Source organism: Epinephelus fuscoguttatus, linkage group LG23, assembly GCF_011397635.1.
Source record: "Epinephelus fuscoguttatus linkage group LG23, E.fuscoguttatus.final_Chr_v1".
Lineage (NCBI taxonomy): Eukaryota > Metazoa > Chordata > Actinopteri > Perciformes > Serranidae > Epinephelus > Epinephelus fuscoguttatus.
Window position 1 is genome coordinate 5,456,079 of NC_064774.1, and position 23,827 is coordinate 5,479,905.

Below are 23,827 nucleotides of genomic sequence, written 5' to 3' on the forward strand. Positions count from 1 at the left end.
TCTGTAAAACAGGAAGCACACATTTTATTGTTTTATATTTCATTTATTCACTGTTACAGAAGTTGTAGCGTATTCCTTTTGTAAAGCTACAGAACCTGTTTGACTCAGCAATGTTGTTAAGGTCTGAAATAAAACAAGATGAGAACTTAAATATTCTCTGCACTTTCTGTGATGCAGTATGCTTGCTTATCATAGGAAGTAATTAGAACTCTTTACATTAAGGTAGTAGTCTAGTGACAACAGGGTGTCGGGGGAATCACTTTTTTCCCTCTTTTTCATCAAACTGCAGTTTTTGCAAGTTCCTGCAATTTTTGCAAGTTTCAAGTTCCCGCAATTTTTTGCAAGTTCCCACAATTTTTACAAGTTCCTGCAATTTTTACAAGTTCCCGCAATTTTGGCAAGTTTCCGCAATTTTTGCAAGTTCCCGCAATTTTTACAAGTTTCCGCAATTTTTGCAAGTTCCCACAAATTCATTGCATAAAATTACATAGATATCCCACATATTCCATCGCATTTTTAAGAAAACATGCCGCATAATCAAGGATTTTTTCCCGCAACAATCACAAAAAAACTCTGCATCTTTCTGGAAGGACTGATACATTCAATATTACAAGTAAAAATATTTATTATTTATAATATATTATCCCTCTAAAGTGAAGTAGAAGAGGAGAGTGGCATGAGATTAAAATATCAAAGTTAAAGTACCTCAAAGTTGTACTTATGCAGAGTACTTGAGTAAATATATTTAGTTCCATGCCCATTGTCAGTTTGATTATTCAGAGGGGATCATGCACATTAATCAACATGAATAACAGTAACAGTAATGCAAACCAACTTGGTAATGAGGCAGGTACCAACAATAGTTTATGAGTCATACTATTAAATAACAATATTTTATTAACTGTACATTAATGAGGACACACACAGCAGGCAGAGCTGATGATTGAACTTGCTTTTATTAAAAAACAAAGAATGTTTTCTGTCAGTAAACAGCTGTAGTCAGTGTGAAATATAAAAATGGGACCCTATGTGACTGGTTTTGAAAGTGTTACTTGGAGTTGAACTTTGTCACCACAGCCCACCCTGTCCGAGACCTGATCCACTCAAAGTAATGAGCCACCTGAAAGACAGAGACACATACAGAGTGTTATTATCAGAGGTGATACTGTCATTCTTTGAGTTAAAGTCCCGTCCTCATGACCTGCTGGCAACTCATCAAACAGTTGTTGAGATATTTTGACTCAATCTCCAGGAAAACTGTTGGCATTGTGCGTTCCTGTGACCCACAGATATGTTCCACTTGTACATTATAATGTGGTGGAGAGAACAAAACTTTACAACAATGCTGTGGTTAATGTGTGGTCAGGTTCAGGCACAAAGAGCACTTGGTTATGGTTCGGTAAAGAGGCACAATCCTCGCCTAGAACCACAGTGATGTCTGTAAACAAAACCAATTCTTGTGCCACTAACCCAACAGGAAGGACAGCGACAATGTCTTTTCATGCCTCAAATGAGACTGACAACAATCAGTGTCCACTAATCAGATCATCAGTGGTTCGACAGAGGTTGTTAAAAGATGAAGGGTCAAGGGGTGATTAAAATCAATACTCTGGAGAACTGGGATTTGATCAGTATATCTCTCCATGTATTCATGAGTTATGTCAGTGTTAAGCTGATATTTTGTCCAAGAGAAATGCTCATAGAGTGTCTGAAACACAACCTCTGTAATTTGTACATTTGTGATGAACAAGTGAAAACTTCGGTCCCATGGCGTCAGCTCAAGAAAAAGTAACCTATTCACTAGAAACATCAGGATTTATCAGACGGGTGAAGATGGCACTAATACAACGGCTTCACTTTTCTTACCTGTGTATAAACTCCTGGAGAGTTCGGCTGGCCACACCCCCTCCCCCAGCTGACGATGCCCCACAAGTAGGAAACACCGAGTTCATCCTTACACACCAGAGGACCTCCGTTGTCCCCCTCACAGGCGTCCACGCTGCCATTCAGATCACCTGCACGCACAAACAAACCTCACATGGACTCTTTTCATGAATACAGTAAGCACCAGCTCACTGACATATGAGCACTCCTACCTGCACAGAGCATGCCAGGTTTAAAGCTGTCGTTGTGGAATCTCTGACAGTCCTCAATGAGGGACACGTTGGCCCACTGCAGGTACGAGGACTGTATACCACCTATAGAGAAGTGCATCATCAGCACCAGGACCATCGTTCGAACAATGTGTGATGTGCACAGCAGTGGCTCACGTGGTAAATCAGTATGATGCACATAGTTTCACCTCTGTACATTTATCCGTACAACATGGATGAAGTGTTGAGTTTGCAACTGTAAATTTAAACACAATGATGCCTAGGGGCTAGTTCAGGCAGTCAACTCGATTCATGCGCACACATTACTCTCCATATGTCTTGGGATTGGTAGCAGCACTCCTGAACATCATCAGCAGACACAGAAGGATACGTAACATGTAATATGTAGACGTGAAAGTCCACTGACAAAGGGGCGACATGTGACAACAGGGCCCTGGCATACTGTCATATCGTCGTACCTCCATCGTCTCCCCATCCGGAGATAGTGCAGGTGTGGTTTGGATGGAAGAGCCTGGTGGTCCAGGGAACGCAGACAGGGCTGACTGCAGGGTTGTCCTCCAAACACTTGTCATCATGTGGGAGCTTCTTAAGCTGCAACAGGGCGATGTCATTCTCACGGGTGTTGGGGTTGTACCTTTATTTGAGTCAGTGGGTGATTTAGACATTAAAAAAGATTGGTTAGATCCAGTGTGATGGCATCATAAAGATTATTGCTCTCATCTCTACCTGAATCAATGCTTTGCTATATTTCTTTTGACGATGTAGCACAAATAACACATTGTGATAAGTCCTGCATAATTTTGTTCTGTTTCACCTGACAGAACCAAAGAGGGACCTCCAGTGAGCCTTTTCTTTTTTTAACCCATAAGGTCAGACTTTTGAGCAAAATTGTACCAATTATGTTAAAAGGCAAACTGCATCAAATTTGTCTGTATGCTGATGACTCTGTACTTTACTTACCTAATGTCCTCACTGCCTCATGTACTTGGAATGTTCCAACATATTCTCATCCAAGTTCTCACATATTGCCGCTTTGTCAGTGAACTTTCACAACAATATATTATGTGCTACGTATCCTTTGACTTCTGCTGTCGATCATACAGGACGCCATAATCAATGCTGGGAAGTCAACAAACGTGGTCAGGTTTAGACCTGAACACTGGCCTCCCGGGTGAGAGTGCAGGGTTCATTGGACCCATCCACACCCTCCTGCCCGCCCTACAGGGACTTTCCAGCTCTTTATATTACATCGTGACCTGCTTACCAATAGCGCATATCATACTTTGTGACAGCCTACCCACCTAGCAAACTAACTCGCTAACCCTGCGGTAGCTTACAAGGTTTTTTTCAGTGTTACTGAGGATTTTATTTAATTGTACTTATCTTAATTTGTGAAAATCGCTCAGCTCTGCAGAAGCACAAAGGAATTTTGAAAGAAGCACAGGAGCAGCTCACTGATGATGTCAGAGGGCCTTGATTGGTTGGAATTGGCTGGCTGGATGTGGGATTTTGATCCAGGAGCCTGTCCTACTTTGCAAAAACACATTGTGCATCTGCGTATCAACAGGTGTCGTCCAGCCACATCATGAACTGACACCGTCTGTCTGCAAATCATTCTGCAGTGACAGGTACTGTCTGGCTGACCGGCTACGCATCAGAACACCATGAAAGGTTCGGTCCAGCTACGTTAAAAACTGACACCATCAGCGGAGTATCATACTGCCGCCAAAGGTGGCTTTTGGTTTCGGTGATTGACGCTGAAATCACTGACAAAGCGGTGGTGTTTGATGATTTTAGAATGAGAACAGGCTGAATATTCAGTTTGGCTCTTTTGTCGTTTACACTGACTGTCAGAAATCTGTCCTCATCCCTCTCAGCTTTACGACCTGTAGAGCTAAACCTCCTTTACTCCAACTATTGATGAAGTTACATTTGCAATCATCTCTTTCTCTAAAGCGTAATCCTGTAAATTCATGTGGGAAGAGAAGCAGCCACTTATCCACCCTCCCAAGAAAATACATAGTCCCATAAAACTTTGTGATCTATCAGGTTCACCCTGGTGTGCCATACAAGCAGAGTTGTATTAATGTAATAAATTGTGACATATTCATACAGAGGGTGGACGTGGACATCTTTAACAGGAACAATATCTGTTGTTTCCTGAGGTCTGCTCCTCTTCCAGAGACTAAACTTCACAACCAGCGTAGCAGGATTGGGCCTTCAAGAGAGAAATGGATGACGATTACGGTCAGTGAGAGGACAAGAAGAAATCAAGATAATGCTCAACTTTTGAGTTCACTAAATAAAAAATTAAACGGATGATTACCTTTGGTTGTCTTGACCAGAAACTGCGCCTGTGGTGATGGAGAGGGACGGGTTTTGCCTGGAAGAGAGAGAGAAAGGAGAGACTTATTTGTAAAAGGAAAGAAGTGTTGTTTGCTTTTAAAGTTACATTGTCTACATCTTCCACACATTCAAGGTGATGTGTCAACCTACATCTGTCTCTGGAACATCTGACTCCCAAACTGTAATTTTTCTGCTGTCATGTGAATCATTAAAACTACACTGGCAGCACTTCTTCATGCGTCCTACCCGATGCAGTGAGCGGCAGTGACGACCCAGCAGCCTCCAATATAAGCTCCTCCGCACTGAATCCTTTTTTTCAGCTCGATAGCGACCTGCCACTGGATCTGAGTCTGCACACAGAGAACACATTATTATTGATCAGTAACAGCTCCACCCTGCTGTCTGCTGGTTCAGTCATTAGCTGTGGTTGATGGGGTGATAAAGGTAATGATTTCAGATTAAACTGACAGACAGAGAGGTTTGTGTGTGACTGACCCGTTGTGCTGGCCATCCTCCCAACACTCTCTTAAAGCGGCCTCCTCTTCCTCGCTCCTCATACTCATCGTTCTCTGTGCTGGTTTTAGGAATCCCACAGCTCAGCCTTGACTCCAGATGAGCTCTGGTGTTCTTTGTTTCTGCACAGAAACATCTTTTAAATGAATTCTTCTGACAGTTTTACATAAAGAACTGATAATCCCTAGTGACCATCCCCTTTTTGAAAAATCACATTCTAAAATTTACAGAAGGTTCCTGACAATTATTTTGCACCACAGAGCAAAGTCCCCTCCGCACCCACCATGGGACCTTATTAGAAAAAAATAGAATAAAAAAAGTAGGGTAGTCAACAATGAGAGACAAATAACTTTTTGATCCAGTTTGAATTGTGCCATGAATTACACATATGATGTTTGTCGATGTAAAACCTGGGTCTTTAACAGGGGGTCATTATTTTGTGTTCACACTGGGCGCGAATAAAACAATTTGCACTTGTGAATACATGTAAAGTCAACGTAGACGCGTTTAGAAGTGAATTGGTGGCACACAATGGATGCAATGCGTATGATACGAAATTTGCAAATTAAGCAGCACGGAAAAAACGTGGCGCGATTTCGCATCAGGCTGACGACGCCCCAGATTCAAACGTCCAAAAACACATAACTGAAACCACAAAATATCTCCATACTGCTCGTCCGTAGTGATCCAAGTGTCCTGAAGCCCCGACATAAAAAGTTGTATTTGCAGTATGGAGATATTTTGTGGTTTAGTTTTTTTCTGATGTGTTTTATTCACTTCTGGTCTTCTTATCAGCCGGGAAGCAAAACAAGGTTCACATGAGTGAGAAAGCTATGACATCACTTTCACAACATGTGAAGTCATTCTAACTATGTAGTTTCACAGATTTATTCTTCAACAGTTTTACAACAAACTGACTTTCTTGACTTGCATAATTATCTTTCTTCAAATCGGATGAAATGAATTGTTTGTTCGCCGTCAACTACTATATATATATATATATATATGTATTTATATTTCTTTTTTTCAAAAATTAGATCCCATTTAATTACCTCAAAAAATTGCCAAGAATCAGTCGTATTAAACAATTCTTTCGCTTTGTTTTCTCCTTTGGCTAAATCATCTTTGTCAGATTATTGTGTGTTGTACAACATTTATCACATGTTGATTTACTGATGATAAACACTAAATGGGGGATAAATAAAGTAGTGTGTTGCCTGTTAATATTAAACTACAAACCATTTTTGGGAGAGATGTACTCTGAAATAGAACAGAAAACATGTATCATCAGCCTCTTCATCACAAAAACAACATTACTGATGTCACAGTCGCAAAAAACAAGAAGTGCTGGCATTACATAGCGGTGATAGGGTTACTATGGTTACCTGTATTCATTGGAAGTGACGTCTGTGGCTCTGTGGGACATAGAAAAACAAAACATAAGATCAAACCTGACACTGTTTAATGTCACTGTCTTTCACAAAGTGCTGCTCTGTTCAGATCCATGAAAAGTGAATTAACAAAATCTCCAGAACAAATGTTGATCATTTCTGCAAACCATGAATACGTCAAATTTGTACATTATTTTGTAATGGACATGTTGAAACTTTGCTTTGGTGCTTTGGTTAACATGTGGTTATGCTTAGGCACAAACGTCGCTTGGATGAGATCATGTTTTGGCTGAAAATACCTTTGGAACACAAGTCCCGCTGGAAAAACAGCGATGACTCATTAAAAACTGTTGTTGTTGTTTGTTGCTTTCAAACAGTGGTCTGCAGCTTAGCAGGCGTCTCTCCTACGTGTCACAAGATCCACCATCTCCTCCACCTCCCACTGACAAAGCCAGCTCATAAACTACGTCACCTCTGAAACATTCCTGGTTTGCAGAAACATATCATGGCAACATTTTCTTCTGGGGAGAGGGCTGAGTAAATGTACGTTAGATGTTACACAAAATTCAAATTCAGTGATGTGTGTGTGTGTTCAGTACTTATGTGTTTCTTTGATTCATCCTCGCCATTAAGACAGTCGATCTGTCCATCCCTGACTGCTTCTTTATGCAAACACACACCTGTGCTGCAGCGGAAAGCTTCATTCCTACATTCTGACATGAAGACAAACAATGGTTCACATTATAAACGATGGAGTATATCAGTCATTGTTACATCTACAAAAACAGCTGGACATGTCCAGAACTTCTGTTAAAACAGACCAGTTTTGGTTGCTACAAATGCGCCTGGACACGTCCCTAACCCATCAAACATGGCTGGATATGTCCCGCACTTTTTAAGAAAGACCCTGTTTGGGTTTTTACCAAATGCGTCTGGACATGTCCCAAACTGTCGTTAAAAAACACCTGGTTTAATAGCTGCAAACACAGCTGGACATGTCCAGAACTCTTGTTAAAACAGACCAATTTTGGTCGCTACAAATACGCCTGAATGTGTCCCAAACTCTGGTTAACAATTACCCTGTGTGGTTGCTTAAAATATGACTGGATATGTCCCGAACTTGTTCAGAAATACCCAGTTAAGTTCATGGTCATGTCCCAGCCTCTTCTTAAAAAATACCCAGTTTGATGACAACAACAAAAATGGTGTCACAGACACTCTTGTAAAGTATATGTAGTATATCTGTGGTTGTTACATCTATACGTGAATGTGTGTTGTGTATTTCTGTCATACTCTTGCAGCACATCTCGTCGCTGCGGTCGCCACAGTCGTCGACTCCGTCACACGTCTGACTGAGAGACACACACTTCCCGTTCACACAACTGAACTCACACTCCCCCGCTGAAACAAACACACACACATGACCAGTGAAAACAGAGTCAGATCAAACTGAGGAAGCAGAACACAACCTACAACCTCCAGTGCCTCTCTCTCATGTGGGGTCCCGCAAGGTTCTATTCTTGGCCCTATTCTTTTTTCGTTATATATATTACCACTTGGGTCTGTTATAGCCAGGCACAAGCTTTCTTTTCATTGTTACGCAGATGATCTGCAAATCTATCTGCCATTGAAGTCTAGAGGCACTGATGCACAAAGTTCCCTACTTGACTGTATTGCTGACATCAAGCAGTGGTTGGCCCAAAACTTTCTGCATTTAAATGAAGACAGAACAGAGTGCATTGTGTTTGGGGATACTGTGACGACTGGCTTTGGCGCCTTGTCTTCATCGTTCAGTCCTACTGTCAGAAATCTGGGAGTGATCTTTGACAGTTATTTGAAATTTGATAAACAAATTGAGAATGTCGTAAAGATAAACTTTTATCAGTTACGTCTACTGCAATGTACTGTATGTTGGCATCTCCCAGTTTTCTCTTAGCCCCCTTCAGCTTGTTCAAAATGCAGCTGCCTGTCTGTTAACAAGCACTAGTAGACGAGAGCACGTTACCCCAGTCCTCTATTCTCTCCATCGGCTTCCTGTTCATTTTAGAGTTGATTTTAAACTTTTAATGTTTGCTTTAAAAGCTATCAACGGCCTTGCCCCATCCTATTTATCTGAGTTTGTAACTGTTCGTGAGCATGGCAGGGCTTTGAGGTCATCCAACCAACTTTTGTTGGAAGTGCCCAGGTCTCAGTATAAACACTGGGGTGACCGTGCCTTTTCAGTTGCTGCACCCAGGCTCTGGAAGAAGCTCCCCTGTGACATGTGTGCTATCTCTGACCTGGGCCTCTTTAAATCAAAACTAAAAACTTATTTATTCAGGATGGCCTTTAATACCCAGGAGTGTGGCAATACTTTTATTCTTTTATTCTGTGTTTAAACTGTATGTTATATTCTGTAAAGCACTTTGGTTCACCTGTGGGTTGTTGTAAAGGGCTACATTTACATTTACAGTCACTCACCTGTTGGCTGTACGCAGGTTGCCGTGGCGATCTCCCCGTTGTCGATGGTGGTCTTGTCGTAGATCACACATTCTGCCAGTGAGGTCTCGTAACCTTGGCAACGGACGTTCACACATTTGGTGGGTAACTCCTGGTCTTCATGGTAGCTCTTCAGGGAGATGTACGACACGGTGCCAGCAGACGCTGCACCTCTGCGCGCACACGCAACATGACATTTAAAATCACAGTGGAAACTGTCGACCAATCAGAATCAGACAACCCAATGGGCAGAATAATGAAACCACAGATACGTTACATTTGTACTTGTCATGTGTAGCTGATGTGTTAAAACTTCACACAATTACTTGAATTCAGTGTCAAAGCTTTGGTTAATGTTTGGTTACGTTTAGGCACAAAAGGTTTTTAATGGTTTCCAGTATATTTGCAGTGTGTGTGCATTATGAAATGTAAAATATGACTCCTCTCACAGAGGGTGCCCAGCCGCCTTGCAGGCCACGTTAGCAGCAGCCATGTCCCACAGCTCCTGACACACCAGCAGCTCCTCACCACATCCTCCAGTGCTCCCAGTGCTGGGAACAAAGAGCCTGACCACCTCTGTGCCCTCCTCGACTGAACCTCTGAACTTTGGTTGAGCAGCTGAAGTGAGACAAAGACAAAGGTCAAAGTGAAGAGAGATACGCCAGCAGATGAAGGTTCAAATGAAGGACACTAAAACTTCAGAGAACAGCTCAAGATAAATCTGAGAACACACCTGTGCACGTTTTTCCAAAATGGGACATGAAGGGTTTCATGGTGCGACAGGAAACAGCCATCGCCTGGAAAATAAATCATCTTTAATCTCAGAGAAGGCTCGGACTCTTTATTCAGACATGTTTATGTTCACAAATGTTCATTATGACTTGGTGACCGATGGTTTTCTGTATTTCGTCACGTTACTGAGCTTCTGTCTCACATTTTTCCAACACAAAGTCCAAAGCACAAAACCATGTTTCTGTTACTTCCTGCAGGACAAAGTCATCATTTGGTGTAAAGCAGAAAAACCTTTAAGATCATGTTGTGTCTTCCAAAGCTTTGCTGACACAAATAATATGTATCACTGAACTCCACGTCTGTTTAATGACATTACAAGATCTTTTCTTTTGTTGGGAAGCATTAAAAGCAAAACATCATCAGATATCGCTGCTGAAGCTCGGAGGCTCTGTCGCTTACTTCAAGCACCAAAATAAATACACACAAGTTACATTTTTGATTTAGTGCGTATTGTTTCCGTGTGAAATGTATCCACACAGATGTTTTGCGCTTTCACAGAACTGTGGATTCAGACCTGATGTGCAACAGTTGTTTTTAATGTAAATTGTTTTCCAATATGCAGATGATGATGTTTTTAATCTGTGAGGTTTATCTTTGATTTCTGTTTCACTACACTGTACCTTCATTTTATATACCTTATCTTTTAATTATATTGCTCTTTTTAATTACTATGTGATGTACTTTCTTTAAATCATATTACACCAATGCTTCTTTTTGCTTTTATTTAAGTAAAGCACACAGCATGGCCCCCGTGTACAAAATGTACTGATGATATAACCTTGAAATTGCTGCATTTGGTGGGAGAGTCTTACTGCGGGTTGTCCGTTAGCTGAAATGTGTCAGATTTAGGGAGATTTAGTGGCATCTAGAGGTGAGGATGCAGATTACAACCAGCTGAAACTTCTCCTGGTTAGAAAACCAGTAGTATTTATTGTTAAGGAGGTTTGTTACCAGGAGCTGAATGATCCACAGAGGTCTCGTCCTCTCAGAAACAAACAGACCTGCTGATTTACACCTGGAAAAACACTAAATGAAGCAGTTTCGATTTTAAAAATCTGTGTTTTCCTCCAACTGCAGTGGCTGATGTGAAAACATGAACGTCTCTAACTAGAGTCAGTGTTTGGTTTGTCCGTTCTGGGCTACTGTAGAAACATGGCAGTGCAACATGGTGATCCTCGTCCACAACTCTAAAACACCCGAGCAAATCTAGTTTTCAGAGGATGAGGACATCTGAATTTATTTCCTGAATAACAGGACCTTAAAGGTATGTAATGCAAGAACTGTCAGCTACTGTTTGTAACTAACTATCTCCAGCAAGTGTGAACCAACCAACCCCAGATTCACTCTCATTTAGGAACGAGCTTTGTCTGTTTGGCGTTTCGCCTCATTGAATCTACATATTTTTGGAGCCGAGTCCAAGATTTTAATTGCTCCCTCTTGGATGTCCGCTGCTTACAGTCTATTTATGAAGTCCCAATCTCACCTGTGTGCTGTGCCAAAGAACGTCCCCACCACAGCAAAAATATGAAGAAAATACAAAGATACAGACAGAGGGCAGAGTCTCTGCAGGAAAATACATCATGAAAATGATAACGTCTGTAAGAGTCTATACATTGTTGTTGGGTTTTTTTCTGCACAATATAGATTTAAGTTTGTGTTTAATAAAATCATTGTTAAATAGGGAAAGCCCAGAGGCCAATAAACGCTCCACTGACACTGGAATTATGGTTCACAGCAGCGTCACAGTCTGGTGCCCCCTGGTGCCAACAACTGTTGGTGTTGTCATCCTTCAGTGAAAAAGACTCCAGTGAGAATCTAGCTCCAGCTGCCAGTGTCAGTGTCTTGTTCAGTCACCACCCATGTTATTACCTGGCAGTAGGACAGGAGCTGCTTGTTGCCATGGGTACAGACCGGGGTCACGCCCTCTGTGGGACACTTGTAGGCCGGTTTACAAATGCACTGTCCGTCTGTGCAGGACTGCCACGGAGGACAAAACACCAAGCCGCAGGATTCACGAGTTAAACTGAGAATCAAGGAGAGAGACTGAATTAACACTGGGTCTGATGACTCAAAAACAATACACAAACAATAAACAAGTCCAGCCAATCAGAGAGCAGAGCACTTACTTCTTTTTAAGACACTCAACTGGTCCCAGAAAGTCGTCCGTCTTTGGAGGGGAGCTCTGAGTCGAGAGCTGAAAGGAAGTGATACAGAGGTTCAATAAAAGAATCGTGGTACAACAACGAGGGAGAGCTACAGCCCTGATCCTGAGAGAGTCGGGACGCTGTGGAAAATATAAAGAATCCATGATGAGAATCTCCCGTTCCAGCACATCCCAAAGGTGCTCTATTGGACTGAGATCTGGTGACTGTGGAGGCCATTGGAGTACAGTGAACTCATTGTCATGTTTGAGATGATGTGAGCTTTGTGACATGGTGCGTTATCCTGCTGGAAGTAGCCATCAGAAGATGGGTACACTGTGGTCATAAAGGGATGGACACGCTCAGCAACAATACTCAGGTAGGCTGTGGTGTTTAAACCATGCTCAGTTGGTACTAAGAAAATCTAACTAATACTTGATTTCCCTGCTGCCACAAAAAGAATTTGCAAATCATATCATTCAGCTTTTACTGACATTTTACACAGCGTCCAGACTTTTTTAAATCAGGGTTGTCACATTGTCACAGCGAAATATGATCAGACGAGTCAAAAATATAACTGAGTGCATCAGTAAATAATATTGTTAATCAAAATGTCAACAGAAGTTTAAAGCTTTTTACTTTTCCCTTTAGCTCCAATCAGTCGTTAAAAAACATGAACATACATTTGTTTTACTCTGTGACGCTAATGTTTATTTATTTATTTATTTAATAATTTGTCTGTTTATCATAAAAACCTTTTGCATTTTAAAGTATAAAGTATAAAGCTTAATATTTCAATCTCCATTTTTTATTACTTTAATTAACAGTTGTTTGTATTATATGTATTAATGTATAGACTTAATTATGTTTGTAACTTTACGGCAGCTGGTTGACCTCTGACCTGAGATTATTTTATCACATGTATTTATTAATTAATTTCAGGAATATAAATAGATATGTTTGGCCCATTACAGCTTCCATACAATGTTTTGTAATTCGGTTCAATGCACTAGAATATACTGTACTACTCTATAACATATACTGACATGTGTTAAGTTACTCAGCCCTGCAGTGACTCCTGACTGTGGTGTTACTGAACACTGCTGCATTATATTGTCACATTACTCAGCTTCATGTGCATAAATCTGACCTGAGGACAGAAATAAAAACAAATAATAGTCTCAAATATTTAAAAATAAAATGCTTTGAACAGTTAAACACCAGAGTGAACTCACCATGATGGAGGAAGAGACGAGGAGAGACAGAACGAGAGAGCAAACTCCGGCTGATGTCATCATGACAAACTCAAACATGGACCGACTGGTTTCCTCTGAAGAGTTCTACAAAACTATTTTACCTTCAGCTGATTAAAAAAATATTCTTATTCTCCTGTGAGATGTAAGAGACTGAAGGTTTGTGCTGAGGCGTCAGACAGTTTTCTCTTTATAAAGGAGAGATGTGACAGACACACTGATGATGTCACCAATCAATCATTAGCTTGTCTTGTCAGTGCTGACCACACACACACACACACACACACACACACACACACACACACACACACTGTGTCCTGACGTTTGAATGAAATATTGGATATTTGTTAACGTCTATCTGAGCATGTGCGGAAACGTCCCAGTCACCAGAATGATGATGTTAGCATTAAACTACGGATACATCACGTGTGTTTGTCATTATGTGGCAGAGACACTGTACGTTTCATTACTGTGGCTTATATAAACCCCTGTTCAGTAACCATGGTAACTGATACTGCTGAACTAGCCTGCTCTATGGCGGGATAACTGTCAGGCGTAAGGAGGATCTATACTTGTGTGGCATAGCCTACACATGTGGCCTACGCTGCTGTGAGCATTTATACTTGTGCAGTGGTGTGTCAGCTGTGTCACTCTGCAGTTACACCTCCAAACACTAGGTGGCGAAAGAGTTTCTGTGAAGTGCTGTAAAGTTGATTCAAAACACACATTAAACACACACTAAACACACTTTAAACACACATTAAACACACATTAAACATGGCTTAATAGAGACAGTTTCAAACACAAATCAGCTTCACTATAACTCGCAGCATTCACAGACAAACACTTGTCTTTATCTGGACACATTTTCCCCACAAATACAACATGCTAACGTTATTAGCACAAGCCTATGGCATTTTACATTGTATACATTAGCCTAGCAGCTAACAGAGATTTCCGTTCTTTTCTGGGTTTTGAGATCTGCATTTTGGTCTGGTGAGTTTGGTGATGGTGATTTCAGGGCTGTTTCTGGTGAAACAAAAATGATCTTCCTCTTCAACACAAAGCTCTATCTCTGTAGGGATCCTTTCATCATGTTGTCAGACACTTAGAGTAACAGTCTGAGCCTGTCAGTGGTTACACTGCGGCCTGTTTCATGGCTGCCAGCTGCAGCGCTCTCTCTCTGGACCCGTTTCAAAACTTTTTGTGCCAATTAGTCATTTAGACACAAAAACATGGAACAACAGGGCTGAAAAATACACAAGTTACCCTTTAATTTGCTACGGCTCTGATTCGCACCTCTGGTTGCTGTTTCTTCACAGCAGTGGCAGCAAAGACTCATGGGTATTGTAGGAGTTAGAATCTATGATGCCAGACTGCAGGACAAGAACACATCCTCACTGTGACCTCGTCACATGTCCACGTTTGGTCATGGACTTTCCATGTCCACATGTGACGTCCAAGGTACCCTGGGTGTGTTGGTTGTTGACGTTCTGGGACGCCGTGTCAACTTCAGCCTGTTACATGCATTGTCTGTACAGTATGCATACAGTCTCTTTCAAAATAAAAGCACTACGTCACTATGTCTGTGGCTGAGATTAGGAACAAAGACCAGAGTTTGGCTTTACAGTCTTACAGGAAGTGATCAGTGGCCTCGTGTGACCCATCCTGCACGCCCTACTTGCACTTCCGCCACCTTAACTTTCGCTGTTGTCCCGTCCAGTCCGTTAAACAATAACTATGACCAGCCACATATTATGGAGGGCATTCTACGCTGGTGCCTGACACAACAAGTCACTGACCAAGCGCCAGTTTTCGACGACTTCAGAGTGAGACCAAGTTGAAAAGAAACATGATTTTCCACATGTATGTTCTGAAACATGGTCTGCATTCATATCCATGTTGTGTTTAAAGGGTTAAAGCTGCTGGGAAACGGAGTACCTGATAAAACCTGGACTGAGAGTCATGAATTTCATCACATTTGTGTAGTTAATGTTCAACATTGTGTCCAGAGGACAGAAGGCTCTGTGCTCTGAGCTGCTGCCAAACTGAGACGCTGATGTGGTGATTGCGATTTATAATAAATCTGTAACAACCAGAGAGAGACACCTGGGCTGAAGGAGACAGAACAGTTTTAAAGCAGAGTTTCAGCTCAGATGGATTCATTTGGTTCTGAGTTTGGGACGGACACACAGAGAGACGTCATGTCGTCATGGAGGAGTAATCATAAACATTCAGACTTTGCACCTGCTTCAAGCCAGCCCAAATAAAATGGTGGATTTTTTTTGTTTGCAGTTACTGTAACACGTCCGATCTGGAAATAAACAAAGACACAGACATTTATTGACACTGTTGACCAACAGCAGGGTTCCCCAACAATCAGATCAGATCATGGTGGTCCACATTCCTGATCGATGGACGAGTCACCTGCTCACATCTGACTATATAATGAGGAACACTCTGTGTGTGTGTGTGTGTGTGTGTGTGTGTGCGTGTGTGTGTGTTCCACGTTTTTCTCCTCACTGACTTGGTCAATCCATGTGAAATTTGGCACAGTGGTAGAGGGTCATGGGAGGATGCCAATGAAGCAATATTACATCAATTGGCCAAAGGGGGGCGCTATAGCAACCCATTGAAATGTCAAACTTTGAATGGGCATATCTCATGCCCCGTATGTGGTAGAGACATGAAACTTTGCACAGAGATGCCTCTCCTCGTGAGGAACACATTTGCCTCAAGAACCCATAGCTTCCGCTTATATAGATTTTCCGCCATTTTGAATTGTTTGAAAAACACTTCAAATGGATCTCTTCCTAGGAAGTTTGAGCGATCTGCATGAAACTGGGTGAACATAATCTAGGGAGCAATATCTAAAGTTCCCTCTTGGCAAAAGTTGGAAAACTTCCTAAAACTGAGCTTCTATAAGGCAATGAATATTGCGGAGGGCGTGGCTCATCACATAAAGGTGTAGAACATCTCAAGGGTTTCACCCATCACCACGCAACTTTGTAGGCATATGACCACACATAATCTGAGGGGACCCCTCCATTATTGAGCCCATCAAACAAAATGGGGGCGCTAGAGAGCTCATTTCTTATCTAGGCCTAACCGCCATATGGATTTTTACTAAACTTGGTAGATATATAGAACAGGACGCCTCAAGGTGACTGGAGAAATTTAACTCTAATTGGCAACTGGGTGGCGCTATAACAACAGAAAAATGCTTGACCAGGACATCACTGTTTTTTACAGCGGGGATTATGCCCCCGAAACCAGGTATTTTAAGCCAACATGATCTTTTTATGCCTAAACATAACCACACATTAACCACAGGGTTGTTGAACTGTTTCAATGCATGTGACATAATAATGTACCAATGTTATTTGGTTTGCAGAAACAAACAGTGCCAACCTTTTTCCTAGCGTTTAAGTTGAAAGGTCAGAAGGTCAGCTGACAGATCAGTTTCAGAGAGACTTTAGTTCAGGTTAGAGTTTGACAACTTCCTGTTCAATCAGTGGGAACTTATGGTTTGTGATGATAATTTTATGAAGTATGATTACATTTCTTTGTCTTTGCTGTTTGTAAAGCAGAGACACAAATACAGACAATATGAATAGTTATTATTTTCGTCAGAATGTGATGTGACTATAACTCCACATATCCTGGATCACTGCTTTAAAAATATGTTAATGTCACTGTGTGAACGATGAGACAACTAAACACAAGTTAAACTTCAAGGCTGAGGACACAAAGAGGCACAGGAACACAGAAACAGCTGTGATGAAAGAAAAAGGCCACGTCACTCAAAATGAACAATTATCCTTCTGTTTTCAGTTTATTGCACCATGTCGATCACCACCTGGAACCATAAAGCCTGTAATATAGGGTCATATCACTTCCTGCCATAAAGCACATACAGTCATGTCTTATATTAGAAAATAAAGATTAAACATAATAAAGAAAAACATGCAATGCATATCATACAGAAAAGAGAGTTCATACAGTTTAACAGAGACGCACAGAGGCACCGACATGAACAGCTGAACCAAAGCCTTCCACAGAGAAAGGCCGTGACAAAAGACACCAAAACATCCAAAACTTTAAATCTTTAGAGTGACGATGATGAAATCTTTAAAGTGGATCGGTCACACCTGGAGGACAAATCCTTGAGGGTCATTTAAAAACACTATCTGTCAGACTATCTGGATCCAAAATATTCCGTCCGCTGTTTATCAGATTTATTAAATTACGACTCTACGTCTTCGTCCAACAAAGACATCAGCCAGAAGTCAAAGAATCTTTACCTCGTCTGATTCGTATGACGTGGAGGAAAATGTAGAAGTTTTAGAGGCAGCTACAATAATGCTACTCTCCTTTCTTTACAGCCCTGTCACCAGAAGAAAGGGTTGCCATGGATACATCACATTTGTATGTTTTGTACGAAATCCAATCAACGTCCCTAAAGTGACGTTTGGACAGCCCAAATTTACGTAGCCTGGTTAGTCTGAAAATTCCTTGCGTTGTTTGGCAGAAAATACAAACACTCCATGCAGTCAGTTTCAGTTTGCCAGCAGCATTTGAGCCACCGAGCCTCGGTGTTTCGACCGACCCTTTGAGGCGAAGTTTTAGCTGCAGACAAAAGGTGTTTTTCATCGATCGTTGGTGCCGTTTTTTAGCCGCGTTTTAGCCATAGAAGCCGGTCTGTTTGTGCTGTTTGTGCCATCTCTCGGCAGCATTTGAGTCACAGATCCTGCTTGTTTTTCACCCACCCTTCATGGCGTTTCTTGGCAGCATTTAAGCCACTGATCCCGGGTGTTTTTACTGACCATTTGCAGCACCTGTCCTGATTGTTTTTATCGAGTATTAGCAGCATTTCTCAACAGCGATTAAGCCACTGATCCAGACTGTGTTTACCGACTATTTGTGGTGTTTGAGCTGCCTGTCTCGGGTGTTTTTACTGACTATTTCCAGAGTTTCTCTGCAGCGTTTGAGCCACTGAATCTCAGTGTTTTCCATCGACTATTCATAACATTTCTCCGCGGCGTTTGAGCTACCAATCCCACTGGTTCCCACCCACCCTTCGTGGCATTTCTTAGCACCGTTTAAGCCACCTGTCCTGTGTGTTCTTAGACTATTGGTGGCGTTTGAGCCTGATCTACCCTGGGTGAATTCACTGACCATTTGCAGTATTCCTCAGGGATGTTTAAGCCACTGATCCCGGGTGTTTTACTGACTGTTTGTAGCGTTTGAGCCACCTGTCCCAGGTGTTAGTACCGAGCATTTGCAGCATTTCTCAGGGGTGTTTGAGCCACCTGTCCCGGTTGTTTTTACCAACTATTTGCAGCATTTCCCAGCAGGGTCTGAGCCACTGAACCCGGGTGTATTTTTACCGCCCTGTCCCTGCTTTTCCAGTGACTGTTGTGCCACCACACTTGAGTGGTTTAAGCCAAAACATGATCTTTTCCACATCATAACCGAGTTGTTTTTGTGCCTAAACCTCACCACAATGTAACAAATTTGTGGTTTACAGAAACGTAAAATGAGGAAAAAAAATTTCTGGTGATATGGTTTGTCTTAAAGCAGGAGTGTAGCGTTAGTTTTGTAAAACCGGGACTTGAGACCAGTGAGTGTTTTTGGGGTAAAGCCAACATTTATTCTGGGTTGCAATTTCTTTAATTTTTTTAATACACAATAATGTGTAAAAATAAGCAAGGACTTCCAGCTACCATCTTTGTTTGGATAACGAGAGGTTAATAATCTTTATTATCGCACAGTGAGCAGAATATTTTTCTTACTTCCTTGAGGATTTGGACACACCTTTGAACCTGTGCTAAGGGTCATTAAATGAAAGAGATCTGTCCTCCAGAAAAACAGACGTTAGCTCTGTGACTCGAATGTAATGATAACACATGAGCTAGCATTATGCACACATGTAGCAAACACGTCAAGAGCTAATGCTAACATTTTAAAATATTCTATGCTAGTAGGCACAATATATTAGCATATTATTTTGCAGGCAACATGCTAATACTGTAGCACAAGCTAAGGGTGCGATGCTAAGATGCCACAGCTTGTTAAATCAATCACGTAATAGCAAACCGATGACGTGAATGGTTGGTGCGTTATCTAAAATATTCACTGAGTCAAATTTTGTTCAAAACCTTGTTTAACTAGCAGCGTTAGCCACCGGCAGTTTTCTAGCATTAGCAGTTGATCGAGCATCGTCCTGCAGTATGGGGCACTACTGGGACGTCAACACATTTATTGCCACATCTCTTTCAGACGGACGACTCCGGTCTTTTATCTACTTTACCACAAATGAATGTTTTCTGTACTTGGCGAATTCAGTTGTTCGGAAGTTTCAGATCACACAAACACACAAAGAAAGATCACACCCCAACAGGCACAAAGTACACGTGAAAAACAAAAGACATGTACAGCAAGACACACGTATGTAATTTGGTCTTTCGGTTGATACATTCGTTATAGGGAGAAGGCTAATTGTTACCACTCATTGATTCAAGTTGGACACAACTCCAAGGACAAGTGCGTCCTTTGCTCCGGATGTTTGAAATAGAGCAAAGATGAAATTAAGAGAACTCTGCTGCTGTTTGGGACTGACTGACAAAACTCCTCCAATCAATGTGACACTGTTTTATCTGATGTACTGAGTTCAATATTTAATGTTTAAAGGGGAAACTTGTTCTGCCTTTTTGGAGATAAAAGCATTTTCATCTTTCAAAGCCACAAATCCAGCTGCTATAAACTAACGTACCGTTTGAGTCTGACATACACTAAATATTTATTGAGGTAATATATCATGTATGTAACCAACACAGTCTCATAGAAAGACTTTTAATGGAAACAAAGTCTTAATAATGCATAACCTGGTGGTGGGCGCCTAACGTGTTGGAGTCACGTGGAAAAAGTCAAATGGAAAAAATGGGACAGTCGGCGCAGGGTGAGTGGGCAGTGTGGTGGATGGGTCACACAAACATGGACTTTCACCCAGGAGACTTCTGCTCGTGTCCTGTGTGAAACCAAAAGTCAACATTACATAACTTTACGGACTTTACGTAATTATGTAAAGTGTACGTGAGTACTTTATGTAACTAAAACAGGCTGTTTATAAAGATGAACGACATGACAGCTCCCCAAAAGTGAAGCCAAAATATCTGGATCGCCCCCTGGTGGCTGGCTGCAGTACAGGTCATAAACCCTGCTCCCTCCGTGTTAGTGGACGGGACATGAGCCAAACTAAAGGATCAAAACATAATTCTTATCACACTGATGTTTTGAGTTATTTGATGGTATAAAGAGGAGGTCTGATGTTATAACTGATCATCAACTGGGCAACATATTGATAGTATATCACGAGATGTCTTTTTAAATGTGGCAAGGCTCCATTTAAGTAAAGTGATGTAATTTTCTGAACTCATCAAACTGTTGTAGCCGTTCTATTATCTGCCTTTACTGACTCAGTCATTGCATCCATATTACTGATGGTTATTTATCTCTATTAAAATCTCATTGTTTAAATATTTGGTCAGAGCACCAACAGTCAACCCTACAATGTTGTTGCCATATTGATATCGAGGTGTTTGGTTAAACATATCATGATATTTGATTTTCTCCATATTGCTCAGCCCTACAGCTGCCTGTGCCAGTCGGTGTTGGCTGGACGGCGATGACTTGACACCACCGTGCCGATTCTGGCTCCAAATGACGTCAGATGGCTGCAGCCATATCTGGAATATTTTGGATTATGTTTTATACCCTGGGAGGAAGTGAAGACGTGTCGTCTATCTTTGTAAAGTATAATCATTGGTAACTATGCAAAATACACACGTTTATGTCACTTACATCCTGTACGTAGTTATTTTAACTGAAATGATCTTTTTTTCTAAACTAAACAAAACAAAGTATTTTTTGTTCCCTAAATCTAACCAAGTGTTTTCTTCATTCGTAAAAGAACTCACACTGACATCGTTCTCATGTTGCCAGCACGTGATATTCACATTTCCTGCCCACCACCACTTAATGCGTTCTTAAAACTTTGTGTCCATTTCACGCATCGTGAGACTGTGCTGACGTAAAAGTAAATAGTATCAAACTATGTGAAACCAAATGAGAAGTGAACCGTATCCACGGTGTTGATTGTGCTTTTTAAAAATGTCTACGTCCATAAACAGACACTAAAGTAACTGCTCTTCATGTTTGTTGTTGATCTATAGAATTTATCGTAAATAATAAAATACAACTTAAAAAAACAAAAAACAGGCCATCTCCCTGAAGCCATCCGTCTCCCACAGTCTGGACGTCAGCAGCTCGACGACGACTGTTGAGATGAATGTTCAGTATTCCGTCAACAGAAGGTTGAGTCAATGTGGAGTGAGTGTAGTTTGAGTTGTGCAAACGTTTATCAGAGGCAAAGAAAATCTCTCTCAAAGAATGAGACAGAAATAAAACAGCTGACGGTGCAAACATGGACACACACGGACACACTGACCAACAGCACGGAGTCATATTGCTGCTAAATGTGTGCGTTTACAGCTGTTTGCTTCTCTTTTAAATGTGCGTATTGCCCAGTATGTGCAAGCTTGGAATGAGTGTATCATGTTGTGTGTGTGTTTGGATAAGCCACGGTTGGTGAGAAGGCTGTGATTGCGTGTGCACGTCTGTGTGCACGTGTGGTGTGATGTATTATTATAAAATCATAAAGAAAAAGGCAAAGTAAAGAAAGAATAAAGCATATATATATGTATATGTATATATATATATATATATATATATATATATATATATATATATATATGTATATATATATATATATATATATATATATATATATATATATACATATATACACTGTGTGTTCCTACACACACACGTCTCTTCCTGCTCCTCACACTCATCTGTCAGTGTTTTTGATTCTGTCCTAAAAATATACAGTTTACTGAGCGCATACAAAACCAGAAGCAGTTTAAGGCCATGACTTGTTTGGTAGTTTAGATGTCAGTTTTTAATTTTAGGGCTCGTTCAGACAGAAGCCGCAGGAGGTGAACAGTGATCAGTTAAACATCTGTCAGGTTGGTTTCACCAGATCTCTCCTCGCTTGCTAGTTTCCCGTCTCGGTGTGACGGCCGATCCTGCTGCGTCTTTTCTAAAACCTCCTATCTTGTGCTTTTATATCAAAGAGCAGCTGTCGTCTCCTGAAGCGTCTCTGAGTGAACGAGCCCTCTGAGTGAAGCTCCTCGTGTCTTATCGTCTCCTTACGGACGATCAAGGATCATTAACTCTTAGCGTGTTGATTAAGTTGACATTTGGCGTTGAACCATGGCGCTGCGTCTGCAAATTAAAGCTGTGTATTAGCTGACGGGAAGCCCGAGCCTGTTTGAGAGGAGGCGCTTAAATAATCTCATCTGTCTGCACACTGTGAAAAAATAAATAAGGAAACATTTAAATAGAAGATAAGGCTGCTAGCAATGAGGAGAGGAGAGTCCTGGTGGACAATGAATGCCCGACACCTTCAAGCTTCTTCACTGAGGGGCGCTTTACTTCAGCTGAGTGAGAGAGGAGATCCCTGGATTCATGATTCATACACTGATGTTTCCAGCTGCCGTCTGAGTTATCGTAGAGTATTATGGGGTGCTGACAGGTGATCCTTTGAGGCTGTTGAGGGCCGCGTGGATCCTGAAGTGCAGTCTGGACTCCATGGAGTAGTCCTTGTAGTTCATCCTGATGAAGAGCACACAGTCGTAGATAAAAGAACACAAATGTTGTATCACTGCACGTCTTGCAGGTAACTCACCTGAGCCTGTGCTCAGTCGAGGTTTAAGCAGCTAAAAACAGAACTGTCTTTGTGTCTAGTGAAGCTGTGCGCCTCGAAGAAAACCTGAGGCTGTTTGTACACTTGAAGTTATGCCTGGAATTTTCCCTTTGGCCAAATACCAGAGATATCACATTCACATCAGAAACACCTGCAGGTCAGACAGGTATCAGGCTCATGGAGGAGGTGTACAGCAGTGTGTGGAGGTACAGTACACACAGGGACTGTGAGTCGTGTAAAGAAGAGGTGAACATAGGCATATAAATGGACACACAAGGGTTTATATAGGTGCAAAAAGTGCTGAAAAGTATATATCCATGTGTACAGAGGAACTGTAAATGAAATAAATACAAATATGTATAAAGGTATATGAGGTGTATAAATACATATCAAAGTGTATAAATGTATATACAGGTATACTGAACTATTTAAAAGTACATCAAAGTATATGACAATCTGTAGAGGTGAATAAAGGTAATTCAAGGTACAGGTGTGTAAATACAAAAATCTAATGTATATATGTAGGTAAATATGATTGTATATGAAAGTATTAAAATGTGTATAAAAGTATATGAAGTCATTCAGTCGTACATCAAGGTACATGTAAATGTATAGAGGTATATAAAGGTAATTCAAGGTATGCATGAATATAAAAATAAAACATATATATGAAAATTTATACAGGTATTGGAGATAATTAAGAAGAGCATTTGCCTATATTAAAGTGTATAAAGGTGTGTAGAGGTTATTCAAGGTATACAGGGGTATAAATATATAAATAAAACTGTTTATTAAGTTGAAAGGAAAAGTAAATACAGTTGTATAAAGTTATATAAAAGTATAAATATGTGTATGTGTGGAGGTATATGAAAATATCAAGAAGTGTATCAAGGTATGTATGACAGTAAATACAGTTGTATAAAGGTATATGAAAGTATATATATATATATATATATATATATATATGTGT

At 41.0% G+C, this 23,827-nt stretch overlaps 2 protein-coding genes across 3 annotated transcripts in view; both read right to left on the bottom strand.

Moving 5' to 3' along the window:
- Nucleotides 1–937: 937 nt before the first annotated feature.
- LOC125884142 (complement factor I-like) lies at nt 938–13,217 on the bottom strand. 2 transcript variants are annotated; one of them, XM_049568946.1, is made up of 18 exons: nt 13,011–13,217; nt 11,761–11,828; nt 11,504–11,657; nt 9,576–9,639; nt 9,292–9,460; nt 8,825–9,015; nt 7,658–7,765; nt 6,962–7,077; nt 6,359–6,395; nt 6,213–6,233; nt 4,956–5,095; nt 4,707–4,810; nt 4,441–4,497; nt 4,228–4,332; nt 2,573–2,748; nt 2,097–2,198; nt 1,867–2,015; nt 938–1,120 (listed from the first exon to the last, which is right to left on the bottom strand). In XM_049568946.1, the coding sequence occupies exons 1-18, from the start codon at nt 13,086–13,088 to the stop codon at nt 1,049–1,051; spliced, it is 1,911 nt and encodes a 636-aa protein (XP_049424903.1). In that variant the 5' UTR covers nt 13,089–13,217; the 3' UTR covers nt 938–1,048. The 2 variants fall into 2 exon arrangements, with proteins under 2 accessions (XP_049424903.1, XP_049424904.1); XM_049568947.1 differs by having other exon boundaries at nt 6,359–6,388; nt 6,964–7,077; nt 13,011–13,215.
- A 3,627-nt stretch (nt 13,218–16,844) lies between these two features.
- Nucleotides 16,845–23,827, bottom strand: part of LOC125883420 (tetratricopeptide repeat protein 39B) — a 28,721-nt gene continuing 21,738 nt past the window's right edge. The window contains exon 19 of the mRNA XM_049567692.1: nt 16,845–22,766. Within this exon, the coding sequence (XP_049423649.1) occupies nt 22,670–22,766 (97 nt within the window). The 3' untranslated portion in view covers nt 16,845–22,669. The remainder of the gene's footprint in view (nt 22,767–23,827) is intronic.

Excerpts from the sequence above, each read along its gene's own strand:
- LOC125884142 (XM_049568946.1), bottom strand. The coding sequence starts at position 13,088 with ATGTTTGAGTTTGTCATGATGACATCAGCCGGAGTTTGCTCTCTCGTT. Across the intron at positions 9,016-9,291 it reads AAGGCGGCTGGGCACCCTCT|AGGTGCAGCGTCTGCTGGCA; the intron begins GTGAGAGGAGTC and ends GTGTGCGCGCAG. Across the intron at positions 1,121-1,866 it reads CTCCAGGAGTTTATACACAG|GTGGCTCATTACTTTGAGTG; the intron begins GTAAGAAAAGTG and ends TCTGTCTTTCAG.